Source organism: Cupressus sempervirens, chromosome 5 (genome assembly GCF_028749045.1).
Source record: "Cupressus sempervirens isolate cs-2001-9-10 chromosome 5, ASM2874904v1, whole genome shotgun sequence".
Classification (NCBI taxonomy): Eukaryota; Viridiplantae; Streptophyta; class Pinopsida; order Cupressales; family Cupressaceae; genus Cupressus; species Cupressus sempervirens.
Window position 1 is genome coordinate 470,683,706 of NC_143122.1, and position 10,670 is coordinate 470,694,375.

Below are 10,670 nucleotides of genomic sequence, written 5' to 3' on the forward strand. Positions count from 1 at the left end.
GCAGTCAAAGCCGGATGTTCTATTTTGCACTCCGGGAGGCGTATCTTGAGCTTCCGATCTCCGATTTTGGACTTCTTTATATTGCTGGAAATCTCTTTCTATGATTTTTCCAGTGATGCTAGTTGTTGTTCCAGATTCTGTTCCAGGCACATCCTATTCAGTCTTTTGCATTTTAGCATTCTAGTGGATATTCTGTTTGTTTCAGGTCTGGGGATCGATTTTGTTGCTTCAGTTGCTTCGTTTTGGGCTCTACCTTCTATTGTTTCAGCCTTATGTTTTTTCTGATCATTGTTGATATTCATTGTAAGCATCTTTATGCAACGCATTGAGATAAAGTGCCATACTGCATCTGTATTTTCGTTTCAGTTGTTTGCCTTTGTTTGCCTTCTGATTCGAGTAGTGTCATCTGAGGACACTCATACAGATTACTGTATTCTTGGGATTCATTATATCTTGTGCCTTAGTGTACATGCACTACTTTGATAAAGTGCCATGGGGGGTTGATGTTTTTGCCTTTGTTTGCCATCTTCCTTTGTCTAGTGAGTGTCCCTTCCGTGACATTAGCCTCATGACGTGTCTGAGATTGATCACCTCAGTACACACACATGTACTATTTTGTGCATCTTGATCGTGGTTCCTTGACATGCAGTTCTTTTGGCCCACTTTTCAGGTGCCTGTCACCTCACCCTTGTCTGCATTAGGGGGGGTTCTTCTGTTGTTTCTCATGCTTCCTTGGTTCGATTGATCAGCTCTTCAGGCTTTGGTGTTTCATGCCATCTGTATCTTCGAGTTTAGTTGTTTGCCTTTGTGTGCCTCATGATTCGATGCAGATTATAGTCTTCTCTACCTGGTCAGGTTCTATTTCAGTGGAGGTCTTTCAGATCAGCAATTACTTTTGACAGAGCTTTGCAGCTTCTACATGCTTCAGTGGTGTTCTACATGATCATCTTTGTTCCTATCTTCTGGGACATTCCCTAGTTTGGAGGCTTCTTCAGTCCTTCACTAGTTTCTTTCAGCATGTTTTCCATCTCTTTTTGGAGTAGGGTTTTTCCCATGTGGTTTTCTCTATTTCTCCTCTTTATAGAGATTTTGTTGTGATTGGGTACCTGATCTGGCCTTGTTGCCGGGACCCAATTCTCTTTCATAGCTATGCTAGGTTAGCTTCCTCCCAAGCTTCGCTTAAGGGGGGGTGTTAGAGTAATTATTTGTTCTAACTTATTAATTAAATCACTTTGATTTAATTAATTAAGTTGCCTATTACTCTAGTTTTCTTAAGCTATCTTGTAGGTGCATATAATTAATATTCTATTAATTATATTGTGCAACCCTAGCTTTTTTAGGCTTTAGTTTCCCTTTTCGGGTTTCGTGATTCCTTTATAAGGATTCACCTTTTTGTATTTTATTGATTCACTTATTGGATTATATGAGATATTGCTCTTTGCATGTCCATAAGATGGATCTGGCTTTTTGGCCTCCTTGATTTTTCCTTGCCTCTGTTCTTTGCTTCATCCATGTGACAGGTTTATGCATGCAGGTGTTCTTGGGAGATTAGTTTTTCACCTAATCTAACATGTAACACCTAAAAAATGTGACTTCACTCTTGTATAGCTGCCCCTAAAATCATCAAGACAAACATGACAATCCCACACCCTAGTCCCTCCCGAAGTCTTTTTATCTTTTGGCCTAGGTGTGACATATTAGAGAAGAGGTTTTTTTCTATTGAAAGGACCTTTTGCAAAATTCTTCATAATGTCGGAAGGGCATTTAAACAAATCAGCTTTAGGATTGGGTTTTTGCCTAGTGTCACTACTAACAACATCAACCTCTACATTTTCTTCTTCACTACTACTACTTGTACTCCCACTGCTGCTCATTGTGTTTAAATATGCAATTGAATAGATATATGAGCTGAAACAATGAAAAAATAAAAAAAAATCAGACTTTGCAAGCTACAAATTTATTAAAAAAATGATAGATGAAAGCACAAAGAGTTTTATACTTACTTGGTGGACAAAATAGAAGATCAAACCCTTGGTCAAGCTCTTGGAAGCAAAACTATTACCTCCTCTAATTGCAAAATGAAAACTTCAGCCGGCTGCAACATAAAATGAAAACCAAAAAATGGTTAAAACAATTTAAATGTGTTGAGTTATATACATTTTAGGGTTTTTGGAGTGGGGCCCACTAGTTGACCAAAAAAGACACAACAAAAGTTTTTTTTATGTTTTGAGCTTGCAAAAAAAGGGGACGGCCGGCCGTACCCGGTATGGTCGGGGGACGGCTAGATGTCCCCTTTCCGTACCGGGGATGGCTGGCCGCCCCCCTTTTGTCCCCCCCACGTCCCCAAGTTTCGGGGATGTTCCCTGCAAAAAAAGGGAATTTGGGGACGCCTGGGGGACGTCCCATACCCGTCCCCCCGTCCCCAAAACGGGGGGTTTTAGGCCGTCCCCGGGGAACATAGGCTAGAACTAACAAATCCAATTCTGTCTAGTACAAATATATAACATTTTGTTGTGATTTGAAAGTTAAAACTTTGGAGTTGAATTCCATTTACACTTTTTCAATGCCATGCAAATGGATGCAACTCAGGGGTCTTTTCTATTGGGATAAGAAGATCCTTAAGCCATGCTAAATTTGATCATCTGGCTCAGGCAATAATTTAAATCAAAATGATAAAAGGGTTGAATGGCTAGATTAAGAACTATGATCTATACCATTCTTGCGAGTTTGATTATTTTGGATTAAATGCTCTATCTATCTATCTATCTATCTATCTGTGTGTGTGTGTGTGTGTGTGTGTTGCACTTCTCCATTGAATTGTGATCTTTTGAAGGCCACATAAAAACACAAAATAACACATTAGGAAAACTCAAGGCATTTCAAATTTTACATGCATACATTAATATAAGATTTCGCATCCATGTTTACTAGACATTTCTCCCTATCTAATAGATAATGAATGATACACAGTGTTAGCAAACTGCCAAAGGATACCAGTATGCTTCCATGTGTATACATTTTTGTTTGGTGGAATAAGTGACTATATACTATATAGTGTTCCCCTCCGTATTATGGTAAAATAATGAATGTGTTATTAAATAGAGATCATGAATGATCTATATATACAAGATACAAGAGAGGAAATAGAAACATTCTTGTAGAGTGAAAAAGAATGAAAAAGAAAGTTTCCATAATGAACAAAAGGAGTTTATGGAAACATTACAAAAAGAGTGACCATTACAAAAAGACGAAAGAGAGTAAATAGAAACTATCTAATATCTTAATGCCCTCCCTTAATGGTCAATTTATCTTCAACAAGCAAAAATTTACATGACCTCAAAAAGTGTAAAAGGTAGCTTTGGGTTGATTAGGGTGGTCTACATGTTCTGCATTGTTGGCCTATGGTTGGGATCTACCTTGCTTCCGTTGATCAAAAGTAATGCAAGTCCTACATTCTTGGATCACATGACCAAATCGATGGCAGTAGATGCACCGGATTTGCTTCTTCTTGGAGCTATTCTGAGATTGAGCAGATGACTAAGACAAGCCTTTATCCTTATGAAAGGGTTGGGCTGAAAACACTTGTTCAGAGGATGAAGGAGCATTGTTACCAAACTGTTGTTTTCAACGATCCTACTGCAGAAGTTTGGTGCACAGGTCTAAGAACTTCAAGTCAACAATAGTTGCAGTAATGTTGAGCGTCCAATAAAGTGCTGATAGGATGGTGGTAGGATTTTCAGAGTAATGATCACCATATCCTCGTCCTCCATTTTACGGCCAATGGCCTCAAACTGATCCTTGATGTCCTTAATCTTCAGAAGATGGTCTTGTAAGGACATATGCTTATCCATAATCATGGAGAATGACAGAACGAAGGCTTTGCTTTTATCTGATGTCTCGTGGAGATCTTTCAGTATTTTGTAGATCTTCGCAATTGTCTTGCCAAATGACACTTGAGGCACCTGATCATTAGTAACTAAAAGCTTAATAAGCATAACCGCTTCACGAATAGGCTCATCAAACTTATCTTGAGTAGCATTGACTGTGGTGTGACGAGTCTCGGTACCTAGAACAAGTGCCTCAAGGCCGTCCAGTACTCGAAGATCGTCATCATTCTCAGCTTCCAAGTGTTGTAGTTCTTTCTGTTGAAACGTTGATTGTCTTCCAGCATAAGACTGGACATTGATGCCATTCCACGTCGTTCAATGAAAGAAGTGTGAAAAATTGAGATGGCACGAACTTTGAGGTAGACTGAAGGAAGACCCAGGAAATTTGAAGAGATAGTTGGACAAGAGCTCAAAAAACCCAGATAGAATCTGCTATCAGATTTTGATTTTGCTGGCTTGAAAATTAAGGCACGGAAAAACCTAGATAGAATTTGCCATCAGATTTTGATTCTGCTGGCTCGAAAATTGAGGCACGGAAAATGATGCACCTAGAGAAAAGCGAGACTAAGTTCAGAACTGCAAAAGCTCACTAGGTATTTGCAAAAAAATTGTTAATTCGACACAGGAATCGAGGGTTTTTAAAAAAAAACCTGTCAGATTTAAAAACTTTTTTTTTTTGCAGAGTTCTCGAACAGAGGGCGGATTTGAAAAAAAGATAGATTTTGCACAAAGAAAATTGCAAAAAAAAATTGGATGCCGAATCCCTAGTTGGGTTTGGAGGAAGAAAAAGGATGCAAACTTTGAACACACTCGGGCAAATATTTTGAAAATTTTGAACTAATAATTACAAAAAATAAATTTAAATTTCTTGAAGAGGCCTTCAATTTGTTCTTATACCATATTATGGTAAAATAATGAATGTGTGGTTAAACAGAGATCACGAATGATCTATATATACAAGATGCAAGAGAATGTTTCTATAACAAACAAAAGAGAGGATATAGAAACATTCTTGTAGAGAAAAAGAATGAAAAAGAAAGTTTCCATAATGAACAGAAAGAGTTTATGGAAATATTACGAAAAGAGTGACCATTAGAAAAAGACAAACGAGAGAGTAAATAGAAATTAAGTTTCTTATATCGTAACACTCTGGACAAATGTTGTCCAAACTTTTTACAGTATGTACTAATACAAGTAAATCAATATGTAATATTACAAACTAAGAATTTCTCCTTTTCAAAATATCTTCAATGGGTACATGCAAAAAAGAGGCTAAGTTGATAGCTTTCTGTTCCGTGTCACACATAATCAAATTTGTTTCAGTATAACTTATATGTATCTATACATGCATGTGTCATATGTAAATTCTGCATCCACTTGAATTTTTCTAATATGTTGTTTCGTGTGGCCTTTAGAAGATCAAAATTCAATGGAGAATCGTAATTGATCGACACATATACAATTTCTCAGGACACTAGATTTTCTCCACTGTATTATGATAGCTACCATTCCAGATTTATTGCAGTCCATTTGTACATACTACAATTGCAGTTCCTCAAATTAGTTGTCTGTATGTATTCTTTGATTTCCGTTGAATTTTGCTGATGTGTTTTCTTGTGGGGCCGTAAGACATTTAATGAACAGGAGTAGTTGGTAGCCACAAATGCAGTTTTCTCAGGATGCTACATTTTATCCTCTGCAGAATATAGCAAGCATCTCGATTTCATTCTAGTCCATGCAAAACTCGCTAGTCTCGAAATCGGTTCAGTTGTCATAGTTTACCTTAAAATTAATTTTCTGAATTCTAACATATTACAAGATGCATGGAGGACCAAGTTATTGCCAATTTTTGTCTGGACTAAATATGCTGTTTTAATTTCCCACGAGTTACGTAAATCAGAAAAGGCTACACTAGTTGACCAATAAATAGCTACTATATAGTAGTATGTTGAAAGACAAAATAGCCTGGGTACCACAAGCCTTTTGGTCCATCCAGTCATAACCTTCAGGGGCTAGTAGAGTGATAAACATTTTGTTAACGTCAAACTTTATAATCAAATTCCTTATAACTAAAATAAAACTATATTTTACATGGGGTTTTGCAGATTAAAGCAATGGTTTCCCATGGTTTTGTGCTAGTACATCAATTTGTAATTTATGCGTATTTGTTTGTGGTCCAGTCACCAATGTAATATGTTATGTTACTGCATGCATACTATCATCTATTTTCTTTTATAGTAGATTTATTTGTTCAAGCATGTAATGAAAGGAAAGAAGCCAAAAAAACTATACGACTCATCTGAGTGAAAGAGTTCAATTTGGATAGAAGACAGATCTTGAAACCAGATTGATTTCATTTGTTAAAATGTAGACCAATTTGAAAGCTAGGACAAAGTTTTATAAATATTTTTGTACAAACTGATTTTTAGAAATAACTAATGCATTTTTTTAATTTACAGCTTTTGGATCGAAGTCTGATACGAGTCAATAAATTATATCTTTTGAAGATTTTATATTATTAATAAAAAATATTAATAGGATATTACTATTAGTATATTAAAGATACGGATACAATAAAGCAAGTGCCCTTGAATACTTAATTCAAAATGCTCAAAGAAAATAGTCCAATCATTCTAAAATTTTCCTGTTACAAGGATAGAATATCAGTTTGATCTAGAAGAAGGGTAGCATAAGAAAGTCTATGTGTAGCTATGTCAGTGGCCCTTTTCAAGGATGTAATTACAGGAAAATGTTATAGTTAATAAATGTTTATAGAAGAATATTTCATGATGCTCTCTACTGCACAGTTGAGTGCTATATTGGCAGGTCATGTCAGTAAGTTAACAAAGAAAACTGGAAGTATAAAATTATTTTAACTTTTCTTAGTAATCTACAACTAACAGTTACTACAACTAAGTCAAAACTTTTGAAGTCCATTTTAAATTCTTGATCTTGTCGTGTAACATCTGGTTGGATTGCTTGTATATGGTTTAAGAATAACACAATGGGGACTTTTTAATTCAACTCCTAATTTGCAATTTGCAACTCAAACCAGTTAATTTACATTGATATGCTTAAAATTTTAACAGCAGCCAAATACTTCAGTTGAGCCTTAGTCCTGTGTGACTGTAACTTGTCTTCATTTACTGAAGGAGACAAATAATTTTCTTAAATTCAGTTTACAATTGAGATGTCCCCGCCAATACATTCACAATCATAATGCTCTCTTTCACGGTACCTAAGCTTATTTATTGTCTATGACAATATGATGTTTTTTTTGTACAAAAACTTGATCATCTCATTGTGGACAAGAAATCTCTGCGACTTTTTTTTTTCTATTTAATGTTTGTTAGAGAAGTCTTTCTTTTTAATGGTTGTGTTGTTTATTTCTTCAATTTAATGCTATATGAATCAGTGTTTTGAATACTTGTCACACCCATTAGCTTGATTTTTTTTTGTTCTCTTTATAGATGGCCCTTCAGGGACTACCATCTGTGCCAGACACAAGCATAGATTTGGAGGAAAAAGAAGAGACTAAAGCTCCTTCCAAGAAGACAGCAGCAAAGGGAGTGAAAAAGGAGGCAGTGGAGGAGCCTCAAAGGAATCAAGTGGGCACTGAAAAATTATCAGGCAACAGTTTGGATATTGATGCTATTACAACTATTGAACATGATGAAATATTGGACCTTCCAAGTGTTCCAACAAGAGTGCCAACATCTCTTGCTTCAAGTCAAGCAAATGCAAAAGGTAAGAAATGTAGTTCTTACATATCTAATCTTTAATTATCATGCATCTTTTCTAGATCACACATATGCAAGTACGCTTGGAACATACATTATGTGCATTTAATGATTGATTAAATTCTGCTCTTGTTTCTTGTAAAGTTGAAATAAATCAACATCTTATTTACTTGTCTTGAGGTGCAGAGCGAGAAGAGCCTTTACTGGCATAAACAGGGATGTGTGATGCTATTGGATTATAATAGGGAATATAAGCTACAATTCACATGGGAATAATCCATATCCATTCCGTCAATCATACTTAGCAACCTCTGCATCGACAGCTTTAATTATAATTAACAATGATTTCAGTTGCCTGATGTGTAGTCTCAAAACAATTTTTTGTAAATTTGTCTCTCTTCATTGTCATCAACCAATGCCACATTTCTGGTTGTTATTGTTGAAATATTCAGTTTAAAAGGTTTATTTTGCACATGATGAAGAATTGGATAGTCCTGGTTACTAGTTTTGTACAATGAGGCATAAAGGTACTGAAATTGTTACCCTTACATACAGTTGATTCATATTTAATTGTTATTGTGACAAGCTACTTGTGTGAGATTCATATGGCCACTGAAGTTGTGTATTTACCATCATGAGATTTTGTTAGTCATCATTTTTGAGTCATGGTTACTTGCAAGAAAGTTTCATTAGTACTATTTTTGGTTTCATTTATTGTCAACATGCATTACTAGAATATACGATAATGAGCAACAGGTTATCTCAGATTTCTGTGCAATGAATGGTCAGTATAGTGACTCATTTATCCAGAGATCTTATTGATTTTTCTATTTATTTTAAGTTTACTATGCAGAAGTACTGTTGTGTATCAGACTATGGAGTGCAGCTCAAGTCCCTTGTGGATATGAAGTGAAGTTTGTGCTCTTAGGCCTGGCATATTAACTGTATTTATTACACATCAATTGAACAATTTTGATCTACCATAAGGTATTAAGATCAAAATGAAAAGGAAAAATTGGTTTATATACTTCGTTGGTACCATTTAACTCTACTCCTTTGGATGGGTGGTGGACGTCGTTAGGGAGAAGGGAGTTTTATTTAATCTGACAAATTGGTTTTTATGTAGGTACATTCTTGGTTTTGATCCACTTAATGGATCTTTTTAAGGCCAGGGTTGATATCCATCACAAGTTATGTTGTTTTTATCTCTCATTGCGTTTTTTCCAGATGTGCTGTAAAGCATTTAGAATAAAAATAAGATGTGGGATAAGGAAAATTGTGGGGACTCAATGCCAGTCACATAAGCAAAGGAAGTAATTAAGTTTGGAAAAATATGGACCTTGCTATCTCCCATCTAGACAATAAATATCCGCTACTAGATGGAGAACAAGATGATGTGGAAGACACCTTTATGGGTTGGGAGTTGATTCTTGATAGCTTGGACCTTCCTAATGGTGGTTTATCCACTTGTTCTTGTTTTTAATATTATGGTATTTTTACATAAGACTTTGGGCTGATGTCATTCCTAATTTTTTTTAAAAACAAATATGCTGTAATGTACTCCTCAGAAGGTGTAGCATAAGACACTATTTTCTTTTGAAGGGGCTTTTACGGAACCTGGTTATGTACTATATTTCAAACACTCACTTGAATGGGGGCTTGACTAAATAATTTAATAGTACATTCAAGGGAATGATTCAATTTATCTACAAATTTGTAATGGGAAAATTTCATATTTATGCCATTTATTTATTTATTTATTATTATTACTATTATTTTTCTTTTTTAAGGAGTTATAGTTTGTAATGTCTCGTTCGGCAATCCAAGAGAAATAAACCTAACATGTTACAATGTTTACTGAACAATTTTAAAAAAAAGTTTAAACAATACAAGATAACAATGTGGAAGTAATATACACATACACATCAAGTACACAAGCAATTATAGATATTATTTTCCATTCTTCAAGGGTTCCTTCATGTTGAGTCACGTTTAAGAAGTTATATTAATTAGTTTAAGTCTCAATTACAATATCCAAAATCATAAAATGAATAAACACATACATAATTTCATATACATGTACATAAAACAACTGATATGATAAAGTACATTTAGATAACATCATTCATTGCTCATGTCGCAGGGTATGCAATAATAAATAGAAGTGCATCAATATGCAATGCAATATCTTGTAGGATCTCAAAACACATGATGCATAGATACATCAAACAAAGAGAAGTCTCCAAGATAAGAATAAGAATGATAAATGGTACAACTGTCTCAACGAGCATCCAACATCAACAAATTTGAGGGGGACCCAAATGGTAAGAAAACACTACCTCTTGATTGCGTGGTCACCTAGTTAGACTCTCACTCCCACAATGCAGGAGAGATAATGTAAGATCCACACAGATAATCAAATCATAAACATCCTACGCAAGGGATCTCGATAGCCAATTCTACCTCAAGGGTAACACAAACTATTCAAGAAGAAGAGATAATCAAAATCAAAAGGACATTTATTTCAATACCAACATTATACACCAAGTCAACATCCAGATACCAAATACAATACAATATCAAATCAAGATAAAGGCAATGAAAGATATCCACCTTAAGTCAAAGGTCACATGTCCAATAATAATAATCAACAGATAACAACTGCCATCAATAAAAGTAAATCACCAATAATAAGAACATCTAACAAACAATAAGTACACCACCAGTAAATAGCTGACACTCATTAGTAAAAGCCAACTGTCAACACCAAATGACATTCAATCAATAAGTAACAACTCACAATAAATACACTATCAAAAGTATATCTAACAAGTACACCACTAATAAATACACCACCAGAGGTAGATATTAAAATTTTTTATGAAGGAGACTCAGGCTACATACTAAGGAGTGTCTCCCATGGTCAAGCTACTTAAGTTACCTTAGATTGGTCTCTCAGTAGACCTCAGACTCTCAAGCTTTTAGTTACCCTAGACTGGTCACTTTGGACCTCGAACCCCCAATGTGATAGCCAATTCTACTT

General features: G+C 35.2%; 1 protein-coding gene across 1 annotated transcript in view; it reads left to right on the forward strand.

The window, feature by feature from the left end:
• Window positions 1-8,212, forward strand: part of VPS20.2 (vacuolar protein sorting-associated protein 20.2) — a 55,596-nt gene extending 47,384 nt beyond the window's left edge. Inside the window, exons 5-6 of the mRNA XM_089831341.1 lie at window positions 7,358-7,634; window positions 7,814-8,212. Coding sequence (XP_089687467.1) covers window positions 7,358-7,634; window positions 7,814-7,839 — 303 coding nt within the window. The 3' untranslated portion in view covers window positions 7,840-8,212. The remainder of the gene's footprint in view (window positions 1-7,357; window positions 7,635-7,813) is intronic.
• The last annotated feature ends 2,458 nt before the right edge of the window (window positions 8,213-10,670 follow it).